The following is a 22403-nucleotide window of genomic DNA, read 5'->3' as shown; positions in this document are numbered from 1 at the left end:
GCGATAACTAGAAGGTAAAACAAAATTCCAACTCTAAGCGCTCACATCAAGTTGTGAATAAACATATCATACCTAATTAATATATTGAACAAAGAAGGGATATCATCGTTTAATATAATATAAATATGAGTCTATATATATATATATATTATAAAAAAAAAGTATACATATATATATATAAATATAAAGATTATAAATCTATATGCAAGAAGAATAGTTATTAAACGCATTATGTCGAAAGAGCGTAGATCTAACAATGGTAGGCCATCTTTCCAAATCGCTACTCGCGCGAGAAAAACAAAAGTACAGCGTCCCTTTTCTCAATTTTGATTCCTGCATCGAAGAAATAAGAAAGAAAAAGAAAAAAGGAAACGGAAGTTAAACTAGAACTGCTTCTCTCTCTTACAATCTACCAAAACGGATCTGCGCGACGAGAAGTGACGTAATAACAAACGAGAAAATATAAGAAGCACGCGAGTATCTCGCTGATAATCTTTAAATTATTTACTATTCTCGTCCTCTTCGAGACGTGCATGGAGGAAAATCTCAGTAAAGTGTAAATTGAGTCACCTGGTATATAATGTATGTATGTATGAGAATTTTTATGCTCGTTGTACATAAATTCTGTAATTCGAACGATCTTAACGGCTGTCCTAATAATCTTCGTCGACTAGAAGCGAGAAAAGAAAACTTATACGAGGAATGTGAGAAAGAGAGAGAGAGTAAAAAGTCGCGACATTTTCCTCCTGTGATATTTGAATTGCGATTCGTTTTTCAAAATTTCTAGTCCCCACGACTTATTCGCCGAGCTAATAGCAATCGCGTATTCTACGATACTCTCGTGAACGTTGAATGGAACACGTTTATTGAAACGGCCAAATACTTAATAACGTTATTAATTATAATGTAACGTTTACTCGGTCACGTTGGTCGGTCGCCTTTCGTTCCATTCTTTTATGCTGTATTAATCATGTCAGATCTCACGAGTGGTTGAATTTGTCAGTTAAAAATTTGTAGATATCTCGAAACGTTTGCTTAATTATGTTTTATTCCTGAAATTTTAAAATGGTTACGAAAATATAGTAAAAATAATTGAAAATTAAAGAAGCAAAACGAATCTACAAGTAGAAAGGTTCGATGGTGAATGTAGAATAACTGAAGATGAAATACCTGAGATTTCATTAAAGTTCTTCGTTTGTGAGACTTCCCTCCTCGACAAAGTCCATTCTTTCTTTGACCCAAACGTAACTTCGTTTCATGAAATCCAGAGAACAGTCTAGCAAGCAATCTTTCTTTTTCTTTGAGACTCGCGTTTGTTTTCTGTCTCGCTACCACTTTTAAATTAAGAATAGTTTCCGAGGGTAAGGGTGGAAGTCGATCGGCCAGCGTAATCGAGAAACTGTAAGAATAATAATTGAGATAGTATCCTTTAAAAACTCAAACGTAACATCCCCTTCTTTCCCTCCTCTCGTGTTCCGACCGAAGCGCAAGTTCACCCTCCTCCCAATCACGCTTTTCCCTCCCAATAATCAGAGGTAGGCAAAGTTCTATGATCAAATTTCTAGATTCAAAAAACTCTAGAATTCAAAATATAAATAGAGATTTCAGGTAACGAATAAACAACAAATAACTGTCCACTCATTATTCGTTGAAGTAACAAAAAATTACGATTCGAATTACAAAGTGAAAAGAACAAATTTGCAAATAAAAGTTTCCAAATGGACGAATAATAATCGAGCACGTTCGATCGATTGAATATCGTAAAACGAATTGATACACGATTTGATTTATTCGTTATCTATTAATCGAATAAAATTTTGCCCGTCTCCGTCCTAATACAATCTCGTTTCCATTCTCCCCGATGAATACCATCCGCTCTTCGCCTCGTGTAATAGTTATTTTTTAACCTTGAGATTTCGGTCATGGTGCTATAATACGTGTACATATACTGTGGGAATCGTTACGTAATCAATGTACCATTATTATTAACATTATTCGAGCTAATCGTATCCCGTAATTATGATTACAATCTATCATTACAATTATTTTATTACTTTGTTATCACACTGATATCGATTATTGTCGAATCGGCGTAACGTTTAATTGTGCGTCGAGCTTAATTCGTCTTGTGCGTTCGATTGGGAAACGCTAACAAAGAAAAAGAGGCGGTTCCTTTAATTTTTGTTCAGAGATAAATCTATATAAATATAAATATATATATATATATATATACAGTAAATATATATATTATAAATAATATGTTCCGCCCGTAAGACATGACTCTGCAATAATCACGATTTTGTTTGATATTGATTCTATGATTGTATATTTATACATAAGTTGTGCTCAAGCGTGCATCACGTTGCGTACGCTCTATCGCATATGTTATACCGTACTCTTCTTTTTTATAATAGGCGAGATATCGACTGCATACTATACCTATACCGGATGTTTTATAAATCGCAACGCAGCCAACAATGGTGGATTTCACGGCGAGACGTAAGACGACCTCCAAAAACAAAGAATATTCTTCGTAATTACGAATAAATATTTCGAATAAAAAATTTTAAATATTACATTCGATGAAAAAATGTCAAATGAATATTTCGGATAAACGTTTTCGCGTCGAAACATCGTATGAAAATTAATTTCTACGTCGAGTCGATACTGCTTGAAATCACACGCTTCTACTATTTTCGAAATGGTCGTTCTACGTCCGGCCTGGAGCCACCCCTATATCTTCTGATCGATTCATAATTTACAAAACAGCCTATGTAACACGATGTATCGAGACGATAAAGAGATGACGACGGGACGATGGCGTGCCAAGCGAGGCGGGAATTGTTCTTAAAAAAAAAAAAAAATGAAAATGAAAGAAAACAAAAAATATAATATTACATATATATGTATAAAATAATATAAACGACGATAATGATATTAAGGTAAATAAGTACGACAAAACGACTGCTCTATACTGCTAAAGTACAAATGTTTCATTTTAATTGTTTTATAAAGAGAAAAAAAAAAAGAAACGATACGATTTGTTAGAGATTAGGTTTAATGCGTCCACGCTCGCGCGCGATGTACGTGTAATTATATTTATTTGTTAATCTCTCTATCAGCATAATAACGTGGCCCCCTTCACATACCGAGTGTCTCACTTCGCAACACATCACGCAACATCACACAAGGGATGCTCGATTCTTGTAAAAAAAAGAAAAAGAAAATCAATTTTGAATGGGAAAGACTAGAATTCGCTGAAAATCGTGTCCTAAGAAATCTATCTGTTGAAAAATCGTTTTTTTATTACTAACTATGTACATATATCTCACATATATACTTTCAGATTTCCAAGTTACATTTGCGTTACTTTTAAGCCATTACAAATGGAAAACACTTAACCAGAAATTAAATGAGAAATTAATTCCTGTTTCGTTTCAAGAATGTCTTTTTCACCCTATGTATACTTCATGTAATATTTCCCCAAATCGAAGCGACATAAAATTGATTTTATGCTATACACTTCTTTGATTTCTATTCTTGTGACACATCCTCTGTCTAGCAATTTTCTCCTTTCCTTTTTCTTCGTATTGTTTGGAAACGTTGGTTTCAATAGTGCTATGTATTTTCACTTATCGTAGATTGTATATATTATATTGTATTCCGAAGGGAGTTTCTAATTAAATTTTTCCATTTACTTCTGTGTACGTTATTGCCCTCAAAAATCAAATACACTGTCTCGTTTTTGAGACCTATTGCGCCAACTCTTGTTTATTAGTTGTTCATTAAATGGTTACATATTCGAAAGTAATAAATCTTGGATATGGTCGAGCGATGGTTGCGATTGTCGACTGTAATATTGTCTGTTTTTGGAAATACATTTGGCATTTTCTAATATTTAATTCTTCAAGAATATTCAATTTAAAAAATGTATAAGCTTCAGCAAAAAAATTTGCTTGTACCTCGAAAAGAACGAGAGAAAAACGAAGTAAAATCGATTCAAGACAATGAAATCCACCTGAAAATTCTCTAAAAACATGATTCAAAATCGAGCATCCCTACATCACACACTTACACATTGGGAAACGTAGCTCTGTTCAATCATGATACGATGATTCATTTCTATGACATTTCAATTCACTTTTGCTTGATACATTGAGAACGATCCATCAATTTCAGAAACTACTACGTTATAATTTTAAAAAGTCCACTATCGTGAAGCAGAAGATTGCGAAATATTTTTCTAATAAAACATTTGCTCTACTTTTAATACGACCCTCGAATAAACTTAGAACATCGAAAAGGGATCGCGAGAACCAGTGTCGAGCAAAAGTGAATCAAGGAATAAAAATGGAACATTTGTATTCGAATTAGAACAAATACGCTATTATTGTCGTTGTTTGAATCGACACATTCAGCCATATATTTTCGTTTTATTCGCGAACATTAATCAAGCATTGTTTTCGATTTTACATAATGTTATATACTCGTGAACGTACTTAATCACACATTCGCACACTCACACACACTACACAGTATCGTTTCATCCGATTGCCAATCGGTTCGAGACATTTCATGACATATCCGACAAATCCGTCAGCGATTCGAGCTACACTTAATCCTTTGCGGTCCAACGTGTTTCCCCTGTTTCCTGTCATATATTAATTCCAACGAAATGCTTCGGGATAAAGTAATGCACGTTTCTGAATATGCCAATAAATATCCGTTGCCGCGACAACTATTTCTATTGCGTATAAATAATTTTTAAGGAATTATGTATCATGTTTTGGTTTACAAATAAACGTAAGCATGGTAAAGTACGATATCAAAATAATTAAACGTTGCGAACAAATCGCTATACGGAGTCCTTTATTCGTTGTTTGTCGCTCGAATAAAATTTTGCCGATCTCTGCTTTCATAATGTTCGCGATCTGATGGATGCACGAGAAACAAAAAAAAAAAGGGAAACGAAATATATCTCTATTCATGCATATCGTCGCAATAACCGATCAATATTTTATATTCTCTCCTGTAAGGCAAAAGTTTGTCCGCTTTGGCTCTTTGCGAACCCGCGCATCGATCCTCGATCGCTATTTTTCTAGGTCCTCTCCGATAACTCTCTTTCCTCTGACAAGGAAAAGTATGGAACACTGAATTTTCGAATACTTTCGAAGATTGTATATAAATAGAGTAATTCATTCGCAACGCGAAACCATGTTTCTGTTGGCGCTGTAAAAGCCCCGAATATATCGATATTTCAATACTTTCTGAGTGTTCAGTTTCCTAACTTCTTGCTTGCAAGATCTAAAGCTGTCGATGGGAATGTTTCAACGTAAAATTGTGTGTTAGCAAGGACTATCATATTAGAAGAGCAAAAAACAGTTCGCAGAAAGTTAAAAGTACTTGGACAAAATTTGTCGACGATAGGACAAATGCTTGACAATTTTAGTGCCGAGGATCGCCATCGCGCTCTTCGATACTCTAGCGAAAAAATACAAAAAGTGCGGCGAACACTTCTGTTTCTTCCTTTGTGGAACAGCTGTTGAACGTAACATGATTTATCGCACGTCCAGCAGTTGTCTTCTCGTTGAGAAAATCGTTCGTGATTCACTGTTATTTGATCAGTATCAGTTAATAAACTTTTTAAATAGTGTTAAAAATATAAAAACTATGTCTTCTTCCTTTCTTCAGCCCTCCATTTTATCCACACTCCTAATGCACTTTCCCTCACCCTTATCTATTTCTTATGAAATTTATTATCATTCTTATCCCATTTTGTTTCGTAGAAACGTTTTTGTTGACGATTCGACCTCACTTCTGCACGAAAGAAAGAAAATAAATTAAAAAATTAAACACGGAGAACGAGGTTTCCGACAATGATCTCGATCAAGACTACGAGATTATTCTGAAAAGGCTCAATAAAACGGAATCTGAATCAGACGATGTTTATTAGTTTATATAGGGAAGGTAGCATACAGAGTTTTTTTATTTATAATACAATTTATTTCCATTTTACAGTATGGAAGTTTAAAGAGGAAAGGTATTAATGCTAACAATTTTTCAGAATGATTAGTTTCGTTTTGCTTTCTTCTTCTGCTTCCTAGTTAATCTTTTGTGCGACTTTAGACTTGCTTTTTCAGCTTTCGCTCTACCTTTTTTGTGTTTGACAATCTTTCGCAAACTCATCCATATCGGATAGTTTCCATACTGATCTTTCAGTGTCTTTTTATTGTATACCCTAACATTACTCGACTCTACATCCATTTTTTGTCCATCTGTTTCTGTTTTCTTTGCCTTTTCATTTTCTCTTATTGTTTTGGCGTCAACAACTAAAAAAGAAGTAGAATGGATTAGTAATGATTATATTTCATATTATTAAACTATAAAAATCTCCATGGAGACTTTTCATTTATATTTTTATAATTTCTGTAATAAACGCTATATATTTATCTTACCTGTAGCAATTTCTGATATCTCTGCCATTTCAGCATCTTGCGATCCATACTCATCGATACACAATGTTTTTTTTAACCTTTCCAATTCTTTTGCACCATAACGTTCCCTTTTAATTGCTCTACACTTTCTTTTCCACTTACTACGCAGCGATTTAGCCATTTTACTGTTGCGTATCTAAAAACACTTCATTTTATATAACGAGTACGTTAATCTTGATAATAAAAACTGAGAAAATGTCACGCATTTGTGAAATAATATTGTAAAAAGACTCGAAGGTGTAACATAACCTCAAATATAAAAAAACATTATGGATTAGGAATAGTAAACGAATTGAAAAACTTAAAGAAGAAGAAGGTCACTTACTTAAATAGCACTTATTCTATTTGGATGTATCTTCAACTGTTCTTTGCAAATATTTTACCAGGCTTAAATGGAAAATACAACTAATCACGTGTTGTAAACGAGCAATGCTAATAACAGAGTGAAACCTAACCAAGTGATGCCAGGTGTTGGGTTAGGTTCCCTGTCGATAAACGTACAGCTTGATTGGTGGTGCCCTCTGTGGTCACAATTTGTAGAAACGATATTCATATATCGATATTTTCGAGTAATCGAAAGAAAAATTTAAATTTCAAAAGCAGCGACGCGCGAACTCAAGCGCCTTCCTAATAACTCGAACTTGTAATTTTCATTTCATTCATGTTTCATTCATGTTTCATTCATATTTCATTAGACATTTATACTATAATCTCGAGGAAAGACTTCATACATACATATGCATAAACATATATACCATGATTTTCATAACTTTCCATTTCTGAAACGGTAGAAAACGATTAACTGCGCTGTGCATCCAACTTTCTAACGATAAATAGCAATTCTCTCGAAATTAATTCAATGTTTGAAGTAATCGTTTAAGCTGAATAAAAATTGCTCATAAATTACGTTTCTTTTTTCACGCTGAAAAGGAAAACTCTCAGAAAATCGCATAATACATTGTATTTTCCTTTGCCAGTGACGTATCCATTTCAATGTAACAAAATTCAGAGAAAGACAATTACGGCGAGGTGTTTCAAATCGCCTTTTTCCAGGTGTGCTTACAGGTGCATTCATCTTGTCAGATTGAAATTGTCCGAGTGTCCGATATCCATATCGTTCATTCGGAAGCCAGTACTATTTGACTGCGATAAATGGCTTCTCGCCAGTCGATAAATTATTTTATCAAGTGTAAGTGCACAACATAGGCAAATCCTGATAAACTAGTTCTTCCAAGCGCCGCGTAAGACGGAAACGTCGGTCAATTTCGCGATTAACACTTTCTAAGCCGTATCGTCCACTCGGTATTTAGAAGTTGTGATCCACTTTTCACTCGGCTCGTAACATATTTATGCATGTCCAGTTTTCGCGTGACGACGCCTCGAGTGCAGCATGATCTCGTATTCTGATTACCGTTTCACACGTTCGCTGTCCAGGCAGCTCCTGAGTCTGATTTATAAAATGACACGTCGTTCTGGACCAAACTGCTTATCTAGTGAACAGAAATCACAAAGCTAAGTACTGTTTAGGGAAATTCGGCAATGAGATGAAATTGAATGGAAGAAGAGGAGAGTTCAATGGAGGATGAATTCATGTTCAAGGGATGAAGATTACTCGTGAACTTTTAGATGAAATGTTTATTTAACTAAATTTCGTCTGAAAAGAATACTTAAATAATTTCATTCTCAAGACCTTCGGATTGAATTCGTAAAATAATGAAGGAGGAAATAAAAAATTCGCAAGTATCAGACAAAACTAGAGTAACAATTTATGTACGTTCTCTATTGTCTGATAAATCAAGGAAATCATCAAAGTCACCCCAAATTCCTTACCTAGTGAACAGAAATCACAAAGCTAAGTACTGTTTAGGGAAATTCGGCAATGAGATGAAATTGAATGGAAGAGGACCATTCAATGGAGGATGAATATGTTCATAGTGATATAAGTTACTGTAGTGGCACCTCCTCTCCTCATCACCAGAAGGTAATCGGCGGCCTACGCGTTTCTCACAAGCACTCAGTCGAGTCTAACATACATATATAAGACATTTTTAATCGAACTCCAAATATCCCGGCGTCTAAGGCACTATCAAATCTAGGGTGATGAGCTCCCTTCCTTTTCTCCTCTCATTCTCTTCCTGCACAAGCACCTACCCCCACATTACCTATATTGTTCCAACAAGGAAAGAACATTGTTCAAGTTTCGCAGACAGGGCATCGACAAATACCGAATTCATGTTCAAGGGATGAAGATTACTCGTGAACTTTGATATAAACTAAACTAAACTAAATTTAACTAAATTTCGTCTGAAAAGAATACTTAAATAATTTCACTCTCAAGACCCTTTGGATTGATTGAATTCATAGAATAATGAAGGAGGAAATAAAAAATTCGCAAGTGTCAGATCAAAACTAGTGTAACAATTTATGAACGATCCCTATTGTCTGATAAATCAAGAAAAGTTTCGCAATATTCGCAATACTTTGAAACGTCATTAGGTGCGAATCCGTGATTATCGGTAAGTGACAATCGCACCGTGCTACGAGGAATCGTTAGTGTGACGACATTAGAGGCTACTATCACGGGACCTCTTATCAGCGAGTGTCGGTGGTGTATAAACGTACGAGGAGTGACTCGTTAATGTAGTAATAGGCCAAAGCGTCGCGGCGGAGTGTGTACGTGGGCAGCGAGACACGTTCTGTTTTTCGCATTGTCGGGCCAAGTAGTTTGTTAACGGCGGACGTCGGCGATGTCATCTTCAGGGTTTAACGAGGAGTAAGTAATACTTACGATCTCTCCAAGCGACTCGCCTCGAACGACTTCCGCGCTACAAATTGTCAGAGGTTTCGCCGTGGTCAAGCGAAATCGCCCGGTCTTAGCGATCTCGAGTTTGTCGAATACGATCGCGCCGGATGGGAACTGGTCTCGTCGTGTAAATTTATTATTCGGTTAAGTGGGACGCCGTTGAAACGTTTCGTCGTATCCTGAATAAATTATGCCGCACTCGAGGCGTAGGAAAGCTGCATTCGACGTTGTTTCGCTTTCTGACTTTTGACGAATTTTAAATTATTAGGAGTGGACGGTAATTCTCAGCCCCCAACTTCCACCGATCATAAAATTCGTTTGCATATGAATGCTCGTTCAGCAATTTATTCACTTTGAAATGCGATCTGGTACCCTTTAACCCTTTATTTATTAGCGAGACTTATTGTGACTTTCAAGTCCACTTCTATGACGTTCGTTCGTTATTTCTTTTGGAAGCTTGATAGAGACAGCTCTATAAGATGATGTAAGACCAAGATAGACGCCTAGATTTTTAGAACTTTTGAAAAATTCAGTAAATAAAGGGTTAAAACGAGTTAACATTATGTACATGTTTTAGGTAATAATCAAGTACAATGAACACAGCACTGGATTGAAGAATTCGTGTCATTCATACAGATAACGATTTCTCTTAAGGACACTACCTTTTAATCAGGTCACCAGAAAGAATAAACTATTAGCCAACAACGTGGCTTATCAATTACGGTATCGCTACGTATAGTTTGCTCTATCGAGCAAATATTACAGAGCGGATATAAAGTGTGATTAAATGTTTGAAGTCTGACGTTTGCAAACCAAACTAAACCGTGATTGCAAGGTTTGGGTCCTTCGTTTATCGTGTTACAAACGAAAACGGTGGTTAGCGAAATTACGCAGGTATCGCAGAAACTACGAATTGAGTAATCACGGAATCTGCAATTAGCGACAAATACCGTGTTCGTGCAAAGAATGCGAGGTTGAATACATTCCGAGGGAGCATGCAGAAAATTGCTTGCAAGCATTCGAGTTGTCAAACGCGAGTACTGCAATTGCAATGTATCCCTCAGAAAATAATAATTGCGAAATTATTTGGAAATGCAATGAAAATAGATCGAAATAATTATTACAATAAGGACCACCCTAATCCACATGCGCAAGTGGAGAGTGTGATATTATAAGTATTGGGTTGTCCCGAAAGTTTCTTTCGCGAGTTGCACTCAATTATTTGATGTGGTTGTATTTATATAAATAGACGATCTAATTTCATAGATCGATTCATACTGTAACAGTAATAGAGCAAAATGAATCGTGCACAATTCAGTAATGTAACATAAAAAATAAAATATTGCGCATGCATTACTTATTAATAAAGTGAAAGAAACTTTTAGGACGACCTAATATATATTTATAAATAGAAATGGATAACAGCGTAATAATCACTTTGTTCAAAAATAAAATAAAATTCGTACAACCAAGAGAATCAAATCATTTTGTTCGAATTTTTCCTCGAATATCGAATTCCTTCAAAATTTCGTGGCGCGTCGATTTTTGTTCCTCGAGAACTCGGATGCATCGGGTCGTCGAACTGCAAATAATGACGGGCTGGATGCAGTTGGGTGCAACGGCCTTTGTCGTAACCGTGAATGCACTCTCTCCGTACGTTCGTCGTAGCTCCTGGCCCCTTTTCCTCGAAGAATCGCGAATCGAATCGTTGCTCTATCGCTTTCGGCTGCGACACGCGTCGGGGACGAACGTGTCACAAGGTTTCGCTGACTACGAGCATGAGCGGGCGGACCTGGTTCCGTTTCCAGCGGTTGTGCTTTCGTTTCGGTCAAGGCTGCGATTAGTCGAATATTTTAATATTTGTATAGAACCGTTCTAACCCTGCGGACGGGCATTTTGGAGCGTGACAATATTCCGTGTTACGCCAGGAGGAAAGGGAATGTTAACGCGACTGAAACGTTCGCCCTGGTGGCCTGAAGCAACGAAAACTGATTGTGTTCTATTCATTAAGTATGTGGTTACAGCGTGAATTGAGGAGACATAAATTTAAAAAAAAAATACTTCAAAGAATCAATGAATTTAAAAATCAATGGTAATTCTAAATTAAAGAGTAGTAATCTAGGAATCATGTCTATAATCACATTTCATTTCAACCGGTGTAAGTAATAGAAAAAATGATTTTGTTTCATGTTTTACATTTCTAATTAAAAAAGAAAAATTCTTCTTCAACATTGTTGCAACATTCCCCACAATATACAATTTCTTTATTATTGTATGCACGTATGCGTGAATATAATTATTGAAAATGTTTGGAAAGACTTTATTTAATAATTATTTTTGCACCAAGCGACCATTGAATTTAAACATTTTCCAATACTCCAATAGTCAAGTATTCGAGTTATATTCGATATACAGTCGGTGTAAGAAGTACTCGTACAGCAACCAGTTTAAAATAAAATGAATAGAGAAAAGAAATAAAAGGTTAACATTAAAAGCAATAAACTTAAATTTACGCAAAATCTACTCGAAAAATATGTAGGTATGTTGGTTAATTATTTCTTCCCCTAAAATTTATTAATCAAATAAATATTTGCAGTCTTATTTTGAATTGGTTCCTGTACGAATACTTGTTACACTGACTGTATATCTGATACACCGATTCATTCGAACATTTGAATAGAAGAAAAGTTTGACAAGTAGTCGGAGTCATAGCTTCAATCGACTCTGTGAGAACGTGAGTGTGAAATGGCACAAGGACATTATGCTACACTGACCTCGTATCTATGTGACCCGAGCAAAGTGGCTCGTAGCGCAGACGTAATATATTCATGCTTCAAATCGCAATGAATTCTGAAAGAGTAGTGCTCGACCTGTCAAATGATTCATTAACTCCTTTGTGGGTAATTTTGTGGTGTGATGCAATGCAAGTTTGAACGAAATGTTTCAGTGAGTGATTGTGCTGTAACAAGCCGTGTGTAAAATTGCAAATCATTAGCAACTATGTATTCATAGAGCTAACGAGTGAATTATTCAAGTGCATTGAAGTGGTTAATTATTATCAAATGGAATTATTCCTTGACAAGCTGCTGATTAAACGTTTGTACGATCTCAAGTGGGTTCTAAGTATTAATAAATCTTAATGAGAATTTTTCTTTTTTACTAAAGATTTTTTAATGTAAGTTATAATTGATTACAGTTGTAATTTTCGTTTCGTATCTTCTTCCAAATTTCATCTAGACTATTCATTTAAACTTGACTAGAGATTGTTCAAAACACGTTCTGGTTAGTTTATAATGGAATATGGTATCAAATAAACACTCACCGAATACTATTAATCTTTATTTTATTTAATTGTGAAAACTAAGAAGAACGATCTTTATTCAATTATGAATGAAAAATATAAACAATAACAGAAACAAGGCTACGATACGTTTTCGTGAAAGATACACACAGGTCTGAACATAGATAAATACCTATTCATTTTTGGTGACAGAGTTCAGCCTTTTGTTTAATACATAATGCAATATATTTTTGCATTGACTAAATAATATTATTCCAACAGTTTACAATTAATTTTATTTCCTAAAACATCCTTACGAAATAATATCTTTGTAGTCATTACTTGCTCCCACTAAATTACTCGCAAATTAAATCCCTCCCTAATCTAAAATATTCCACACTTAGAGGACCATTCCAGAGTTTCTCTTATCACAAACACTACTTCCTCCTGGCTCGTCGCATGTTTCATCTCGCTGGCGATAAGCTAGTAATGCGACTTTCGCGTGAACCCTTTCATTAGCTCGTCCGCTCGAAAAACAATGCGAGAGCCAATTAAACTCGTTTAAGCTCTAGACGTGTATTATGTAAGAGTCGGCAAAGGGTGGCTGCTGTCATTGTGCCTCGTGAATAGTCTGCCGCGGTGACGAGCCATTTTTGCGGCGTGTCGTCGCGCGCTATTGTTCGAGACAAATGCGACGCGTCTGTAAAGCTAAACAAAATGTAAAAGACATTTCTTCGGACGTATTATACAGTGGCGATATAAAAGTTTGACGGAACGTGATAATACAATGGCATTCTTGGTTTCCAGGAAGAATGAGGCGTCTTGTCGCGGCGATAGATTCAAGAATGACAATTCGGACGACAGTTTGGAATACGTTTGGGAAGAGTTGGAAGACCTCAGCCTGGAGTAAGTTTGCTACCATTCACGTTGCTTCTATTTACTGCATGAGTTATTGAACTTTGATGGATTTGTTGTTGCGATGATCCGCCAATTTTGTTAAAAACAGGTGGACCTGATTCTGGTAATAAATTTAAAGTTTTGTAGTTTTCTTTACTACAATTATTCCGACAGCTCTCGCTCGACTAGGATATTGGCAATGAGAAAAGAAACAAAAAGGGAGAAGGCGCAAGTGGAGGATCATGAGAAGTCACAGGTTCTCTCAGTTTATCGATTCTAAAACATGAGTAATGTTTATTGCGATAATAGAATGCTTTTCAAAGATCTGTGCAAGGAATTTGCTGATAAGAGAAAGATTCCACTAATCCGTAGGAATAATGGTGAGGAAATAAGACAATTATGATGCGATTATCAAATAACGTGGAAATATGTGTCAGAATTCCATTTTGTTAAGAGAAATAATGGTTTCTTCCCCGATTTCATGAGATTTCTATGCCATTGTCTACGTAGTGCTTTTGTCTCATTGACTTTTATTGTATTGATAAAGTATTCGTTACTCGAAAAAATATATTTAATAATTTCATCACCTCGATATCCTACGATATGCTACAAGTAATATCGATCTCGAATCGCACCTCGAAATCGAGACGAGATCGAAATTTACTTCGTCTTGTGCGGATCACTATTTTAGCAGCGGTTCATCGATTACCCTACATTCATCGAACTCTTCTGCTGACGCAGTAGCACGCTGTTCGCATGTCTATATACGTTGTGCAACTTTCACTGATAGCGAGAACAACATTCCAGAAGCGATGTCTTCTGAATATTTAGAAGGTTGAGCTCTCGAACCAGTCGCGTGTCTAGGCAGTTCCACGACCAGATCGTCCCGCGGACGGGTGTGCGAACGCGACAGGTCGACTCGTTTTTCTCGCTATGCAAGCTTTACCGCTGACATGCACAATTTTAACGACCCCTCGTGACGCGAACGCTGTCACGTGCCGCGAATAATTAAGTCGAAGCGTGGTAACGGCCGTTCGACGCTAAAATACGCTTTTCGCGCCACCGTGCTCGCGGTCGGAACAAGGAAGACGTATAACACAGGATATTGTTCTGTCGATGTCTAGTAAGTTTCTTTCTTTTTCTTCTTCCTTAAACGTATTTTAATGCATTGTAATCGCATGCAAATACATTCGCATGAGAGCGAAAAGAATTAACTTCGCTGTAACCAAACTGTCTTATCCGAAGACAAGACGGTTCCAATGGGAGACAGAAGATAGCTATCTTACGCAGGGGCGTTTCGAATAATATACGAGGAACGTGCTGTGCAAGCTAGTGTGGCCGATTTTAAACGGGTTTTGCTCAGAGGAAGCAAAGGTGGTAAAAGATAGAGAAAGATTGAGAGGAAATAGTTTTTTTAGCGCTCAGAAAACGAAGCACTATTCAACATTCTTTGAAAGGAAATTGTGGTTCAGAAACGTCTTAGCTACCATTTCCGGTTCTTACACTAATTCTTCGACACCCTCTATATGAAATAATTTCATTAGATATTCATTATCGTAAGAAAAAAGTACAAATATTAACATTATTTTCAGTCCTAAAGATGGTGTTCCCTTTTAAGTTTACACCTATAAATCCGAAACCCTCCGTAATCATCGATACGATTATCGTTGATGGCGAACCTACGCGAGCCAATCAATGTCAAGCGTGAAACTCATTGGCAACCCGACTTTGCGTCGCGCATCAACGGATAAGCCTCGCGACGCGAGTCTGTTAGGGCACAGTGCAATGCTCCAAGCACGTATACGTTAACCTGGTTCCAGTGTCATCAACGTCATCGACGTGACAACTAGGCCGACGCATATTCAAGAGTTCCGCTCGTTATCATCCGTCACCCTAAATGTCTTTTTTGCGGAGAAACTAGCAGTTTACTCGAGTTCACTTTTACTTAGAATTTACCACATGGGCATTCACTTCGCTCGTCACTTGATCGACACGTGTCTTTGATATGTTACTGCTAGCGAAACTCCTCGATAAAATGTCACCCTTTTTCCTGGTTGTAACAAAATAAAAATAAAATTTGTAACTCGACTCAATCAACTTACAATTTTGATCACGTACTCAATATAGAAAAAAGTATATTCACTGTTTTTCTGCTAAAAATGTGTTCTAATTTAATCTTCTTCTATCGAACACGAATGAATGCAATGAAATTATTCGAGATTCATTAGCTGAAAATTAACATTTCATTTCGATAAAGACATGCGTAATCACGGTGTACATAGTGGATATTTCTAATAGTTTTATTTTTGTTATTTTGATTGGAATCGTTAGTCTACATTTATTTGTATACAGTGCAGTACTTTTATGATACGACTCCAGGAAATTGAACATATTTTATTGTCTCTGTAAAGTAATTCAAAACACCATTCTGTTCAGTGGGTAATTCCACTTGCTATATTACACTCGGCGCAATAATGATTAATCTACCTTCGAAATGGATTCTGTTTTTACGTCGGAGTTTTTAGTTTCCCAGACGACCGGATCATCGTTAGATGGTGTGGGCCGCCTGATGGCTAATTGAAGAAACCGTCCCACCACCTAAAAGAATTAATAAATATTCGCGATGACTCTTCGTTCCGATCTCGTGGAACTAATTGACAAAAGAGTCGCGCAGACGCTCGATTGCCTCGATGAAACGAAAACGCCGGAACGAAACGGTCCCTGCTCTGTGCTCGATCGATTGACACGCCACTTTCGCGGACACTGTTTCCAAGACGTGAGATCTGCTCGCATCATCGCGATCTTCCACCGCGGTCTTTGAACGGAAGATCCGTGGGCCGTGAGACTTACTCCCGTCCGAATGAATGTGCAGGTTAATTATTTGATGTGCGGTAGAAAGAGCTTCAGTCAAGTGTCTTAATCGACTCTGAATTGAATCCATTTAAAGAAACGTGAATGTGTTAATTAAGATAATGATCGATGGAGGATTTAGAGTTAATGTTTTTATGAATTTTTTGTTATTTAGTAGACAGTGGTAAATTGAATCGATCTAAAGAAAGATTAATGTGCTAACCAGTTACCTGTTTTCGACGAATATAATCGTTATGCAAAAATGGCAACACTTTGTGTTACGACGAGAATATTTGTCTGGAAAATTAAAATTGCAATTTAAATAGTAAATTGTAACTACTTTTTACAAAGAGTGTTCCCATCGTAACATAAAATGTTGCTGTTTCCACCTGACGAATATACCTGTCAAAAATCGGTTAAAAATTGTAAATTACGATGTGAAGCAGTCCTCCAAGTTTGGTTTAAAAAATAAAAGAAGAAAACGTAAAATCATCCCGAATTTAAAGTCTTAATATGGCTGGATGGGAGACCAATCAGTTCGACGTTATTGTATGCAACAAACGCGCGCGCACACAACGCGCATTAGCGGTATTGATCATCCATCAGTCGAGACAGGAATGAGGAAGCACGAACCCCGGCCGTGGACTGTTAGAAACGCTGAAACGCGGAACAGTTTTTACCAGTCCAATTTAGTCGTGGGAACGTGCAACGAAATTGCCGAACAACGGCCTATGTTTCCGTGGAAAATCGCGATCGGTAATAGGCGCAAAACAGACAAGTACAAACGATCTGGGGACTGCAAACTTACCGCCAGTTTTAGTCGTAAAGTCATTCTTGCGGTACAGAAATATTGAGAACATTCTTACTTAGGAATTCTAATATCGTTGAATTGCAAGCATTTAGGAGCGAAATAAAAATTTGTTAAAAAGGACGATTTTGTACGATTTAAACAGAGGAGAGTCGAATTTCATATGTTTAAGAAGGATAAATATTTAAAGATTCTTTTATGAAGGTTGTTTGGTAAAAGTTAGTACATAACAAAATGGCAGCCTTAACCTCCCCTATTTTTACTTGGACTGTGACATACCCCAATTTAAATAAAATTCTTAATATAGAATAGGAAGTTAATCAATTTTACATGGAATGACCTGCATCGAAATGGATGACCCAACCTGAAAATATTAGCCAAGTATCGGTACAAATTTTTATGACAATTTCCGAGATGTGAAACTTCTTACACGATTACATGGTTATCTATAGATAAAACGTATCAAATCTTATTTTGCATACGTACACACTAATTAATACAAGAATATCTTAAACTCAAAGTAATAATAATTGACAAAACAGCAAATGTTACATTACAAGGAATCTTCCTATTAAATGCACTTACAGATTTTTCCATATCCACTCTGAATTTATCGGTATTGCAATCCCTAATTATAGGTAAAACTCAAAGGAATTTCCGCCGTTTACCGGTAAATCGATTTACCGGTTGCGATTGCTGGATCCAGCGACGCGGCAACCGGTTCCAGGTCCGTATCGAGATTTCAGAGGAAAGCAAGAGCGCGAAGGGACTCGTAATCGATTTCCCGAAGACGGTCGTATTTCCTCTGGACTTTTTCGCGAAAGTGAAACGTATCCTCGTGCCAAGACAGGTTGGTCCCGTTCATCTACCGCGGACGTGCCGATTTCACGGCTGCGAAAACCTGTCTGAACTGTTTACAACTGGCAACGAGGATCGAGACACGTTGCACTGTCGAGCGGAAAATCGGTCGTTCGCGATACGAATATCGAAGTGTCTCATCTCGCGACGTTTCCGTTGTACAGCGGAAATTCAGATTCGTTTCTTTCTTGTCTAGGATGTCTGTCAAGTTTAACTCTAAATTTTTGAAATCCTTTTAACAGCCTCGATTCCGTAATTTTATTCGACTCGAACGATTTGTCAATGTCTGCGGGACAACTGGAGCGAAAAATTTCTTCGTGCTGCATGTGGAGAGACTTGTCAGTCGTGAATTGGTGCTTAAAGATAGATGATCGCTGCTTTAGATGACTGTATGATAGAACTAATTTACTGGTTTAAGTATCTAATGCGAGACACCTAATTAAATTTCTTTTGAGACATGTTTTCGTTCTCATTTAATGGTGTACAGCTTTCATTGCGATTTATTATCACTTAAAAGTATCGGTGGATTGAGTAGTGTTTATTTAGCGTTAACTTTTGTAATAATCATTCGCAATTATCAGTTAATGGATATTAAACGTAAATTCTTCAGTTGCGAGAGAAGAATTATACAAAAGATATATATATTAGGTCGTCCCATAAGTTCGTGCCGAAGACTGTGTCGAAATTTAATAAAAAACCACAGAAATTTTCTAGTAACGGTATAATGACTACGTGAGAGAGGTGAGAAACTATTGTGATATGAGACAGATTATCTTTTCTTATGACACTTAAGAGTATGTTTAACATATTAATTTGAGAAATAGAAGTATAAATGGCACGAACTTTTAGGACGACCTAATAGTTCCGTTTAAAAAATGGAACCATCACCATCATATCTTTTAAATTAATAACATAGGATAGGATAGTTATGGTAAAAATAAAAATAAATGTAACATGAATTCCTTTTGATAACGAAATTAATATGAACGAATTAATGTAATATTTAAATAATAATCCAACATGGAATCGAGCAAAAACTCGATACCATAAATTTTTCTTCAATGGCGGCAGTAATACTCACGATAGCGCAATGAAACCATAATAACGTATCTGTCGTAACGCGATTTGCAAATGCTACTTGTCAGAAAGGAAATAATACTGTTTCTAACACGTCGGTTATTATTATCCCGTTGAAACCATACCGGAAATCCGGAATAATTGAATTTACATATGAAATATCAGATAAGATGTAAGATGTCTTTCGTTGCGTAGCGTAGCGTAACGAATGAATGAAACTTAATCCATTTAAAGAAAAGTGAATTTTTTGAACGAAACAATGGTTAGCGGATCGAGTGACTGCCTCTCTGCACAATGAAACAATCGCTATGCTTTGATAGAGTCACTGATCCTCTGAGGAATTTAATCTTACAATCAGATCAAATCAATTCAATCTAACCTTTCTAATTGGAGAAGATTGGAGTTAATTTACTTCGAGATTAAAATGTTAATTAGATTTCAAGATTAAAAATGTGAGTCTCCTACTGGAATGACTGTTGATCAGAAAGAATCTTTTACTTTACTCAAATACGAGTAGAACATTGTTTTCACTTTGTGTTTACCTTCTACTGCTGTATATAAATAATAAATGCACTGTAAATTAATATCTCGGGGTGGAAACTGCAGATCAGTATCTTTAACACAAATTAATCACGCAATAGTAATCATTATATAATTTTAAAAACAGCTGTTCTGGTAATAATTAATCGACCAATTCTTTTCATATCGATACGAACATAATCCTTGAAGCTACCGAACCTAACAGTAGCTGGCTTTCAAGCAAGGCACGTCGCGTGAAAAATATGAGGCCATTTGTTCGCTAGCCGTTGCGTCGCCCACATACTTTTCTATTGTTAACCTCGGCTTCCGGTCTCTCCTCGATGCAGCCTATCACGCTGATATTGACACCGATTTTGCTATCGACGTTTAACCAGGTCATTGTCTTTGCCACCGCGGAATATCAATGTATGCGGTTTATCCGGCCGCAGTGACAAAGTATTAGTTCTCATGGGAAAAAGGTGATTAATAAAGTATTAGTCAAAAGAATATTAAATAAAGCGTTATGTTTGGTCAAACAAATTTAATTTGGAAATCTAAGAAGAGAGCCATGAGAGTTTACTATGCATGTGTAGCCTAGTTGCTTGGAATGCAAAGGATTAATTTGTATAGCTGGACGATAAAAGGCACGAACCTATGGTTTGCCTTAATTCTCTGCGGGCAGAATTTTTCTTCTTCAAACAACTTGCGAGGCATTTAATTTAATATTTCTGGTTGATGATGCTCCCAACCGTCATCAATATTATTATCGGTTATCAGAGACATTATGTAATTATGATACTTACGACATCTTGTGAGAAACTTAAAATTATTTAGTAAAATTTTGATGTGTTAGCCCGTCACCTGGAACTTACGAAATAGCCATAGAGGGTTAATGTGATCTCACTTGAGCCCATTTGTGTAGTATCCGCGCCTTCCATGCCCAAGAATATGGAGTCAAACGACAACACCAATCCAAATGTGGATCCGAGGATCGTGGGTTCGAATCTCCGTGCCTTATTTTTCATCCAGACTTCTACATTCATCGTAGCATTTTCCATTCGACTGAAGACCCTGTTCTCTCCTCCTTGACGTCCTATGCTGATCGAGAAATTCACCGCGAAAAAGGAAAACCGTCGCCGGGCGTAGAAGAGCTTCTTAACTAGATAGCGCACGAACTTGCTAATTGCAGTTTACCCAGGCATACAATCGCGAGCGATTTAATAACCGAGCCGGTGAACAGCCGCGGCTTCGCGGTGGAAAGCGGAAGATTTAAAGCGGGATCCTCAACGAACCTTGAACGCCCCCGATACAGCGCGCTTCCGACGCGAGATTTCCCCGCGGTACATTGAAAATCGAAACTCGCCGTGGGTGTCCGTCTCGCGATGTTGGTAAGCTTGCTGATGCTCTAATCACCAAAAGATATGCAAACGAAGTCTGCAAAAGACAGACGCTTGTGAAAGACAAGCATTGGAGGCATTAAACATAAATCTGATCGATTAGAAGTGTACGCATTAAAGACACGAGTATGGGACGGGTCGCGAACAACAAATTAAATAATATATATATGGTACTAAAGAAGATGAAACAAAAATATGTTATAGTGTTCGTGAGGGAAGATGCAGTTACTGGCACTTTTAGGATACTCATCGAGTTTCTGTCTTCTAATTTATTCGAGAATGTTACCATCTCTATTTTTATTTCAATGAGTTTGATGGAAAGGTTTCTGTTCATAAGAAATCTGCAATATAAAACGAAAATGAATTTCTCATGTCGATAATGAATTGTAAAATTTTAGTATACTTCGAAACTACTGTTATTAACTGTAAAGTATTAATTCTCCATGAAGAGTGGTTAAATAATGAAAGCGCGAAGTAAATCCTATGAAGTAAATAAATAATAATAGTAGTAAATGATTGCTTTAACGAATATATTATATATGTAATAAATCATTAAAAAATTCCATAACTTTATATTAAATGTTTAGAATAAAAATAGATACAAAGATACGATAATATTTACTCGCGATTATTTAAAATTCTAGTTTTATTATTCATGCTAACGCAAAGTAAGATGTTCTCTCACGGACGGTGCGAAATGCGAAGATTCATTCTTAATTGCAATCTCTTAAGAAATTCTATATTCCGAGGAGGAATTCAATTCATTTCTCCGCGCCATAAATTCGCCAGAGATCAGATGTTTTGACAATGCTAGGAGAAACAGGTAGAACGCTGGCAACGTAGTTTTGCAACATTTCATGGTGTCGAGGAGATTCCGGGGAGAATATACACGTCTGGGAGATGAGGAGATTAGGCGTTCTGTATGAGAGTGCTCTATTAAGTTGTTAGTCGGAATCAAAGGTGAAAGAGAGTGCAAGACGACAGGCTCGTCTCAATGATTAAATGGCATTCCTGTGAGACGCAATAAGGATAGGCGCATAATATGTAAACGTTTTGCAATAAATTACTTTTACACTAGTAGTCAAAGTTTTCAACAAAATGTACACATATCATTTTTACGCGCCATCGTTTTATTAACAACCACATTTCATTCCTTTACATTATTTTTTTAGATTAAGAAAATAAATTATGCGGTAGAACTGGGCTTCTTAAATTATGGGTCGCGAGATTTTAGTGTTAAATATTTAATATTCTCTTTTCTTTATGTTATTGCAAAAATGCAGTTTCGATGACAAATAGCGTACACAATTTTTGTAACTATAATAAATACAATTTTACAACTTTTTGTGCAATTTTTAATTTCATATTTTTGCACGTTTTTATACAAATTCTAAAACTATACTTTTTCATATTTATATAT

At 36.4% G+C, this 22403-nt stretch overlaps 2 protein-coding genes across 3 annotated transcripts in view; one reads left to right on the top strand and one right to left on the bottom strand.

Annotated features, from left to right (window-relative positions):
- Nucleotides 1-5929: 5929 nt before the first annotated feature.
- Nucleotides 5930-6981, bottom strand: LOC128874775 (protein LLP homolog). Of its 2 annotated transcripts, none has more exons than XM_054119838.1 (3): nt 6820-6981; nt 6456-6630; nt 5930-6329 (listed from the first exon to the last, which is right to left on the bottom strand). In XM_054119838.1, the coding sequence occupies exons 2-3, from the start codon at nt 6613-6615 to the stop codon at nt 6070-6072; spliced, it is 420 nt and encodes a 139-aa protein (XP_053975813.1). In that variant the 5' UTR covers nt 6616-6630; nt 6820-6981; the 3' UTR covers nt 5930-6069. The 2 variants fall into 2 exon arrangements, with proteins under 2 accessions (XP_053975813.1, XP_053975814.1); XM_054119839.1 differs by having other exon boundaries at nt 6456-6639; nt 6820-6975.
- A 2161-nt stretch (nt 6982-9142) lies between these two features.
- Nucleotides 9143-22403, top strand: part of LOC128875413 (uncharacterized) — an 82746-nt gene continuing 69485 nt past the window's right edge. Inside the window, exons 1-2 of the mRNA XM_054120968.1 lie at nt 9143-9267; nt 13385-13483. Coding sequence (XP_053976943.1) covers nt 9242-9267; nt 13385-13483 — 125 coding nt within the window. The 5' untranslated portion in view covers nt 9143-9241. The remainder of the gene's footprint in view (nt 9268-13384; nt 13484-22403) is intronic.

Source organism: Hylaeus volcanicus, chromosome 4 (genome assembly GCF_026283585.1).
Source record: "Hylaeus volcanicus isolate JK05 chromosome 4, UHH_iyHylVolc1.0_haploid, whole genome shotgun sequence".
Lineage (NCBI taxonomy): Eukaryota > Metazoa > Arthropoda > Insecta > Hymenoptera > Colletidae > Hylaeus > Hylaeus volcanicus.
The sequence above is the reverse complement of the archived record's forward strand: the minus strand, read 5'-3'. Positions and strand labels throughout refer to the sequence as shown.

Coding starts and splice junctions, on each gene's coding strand:
- LOC128874775 (XM_054119838.1), bottom strand. CDS start 6,615: ATGGCTAAATCGCTGCGTAGTAAGTGGAAAAGAAAGTGTAGAGCAATT. Junction 6,330..6,455: donor GATATCAGAAATTGCTACAG/GTAAGATAAATA, acceptor CTTCTTTTTTAG/TTGTTGACGCCAAAACAATA.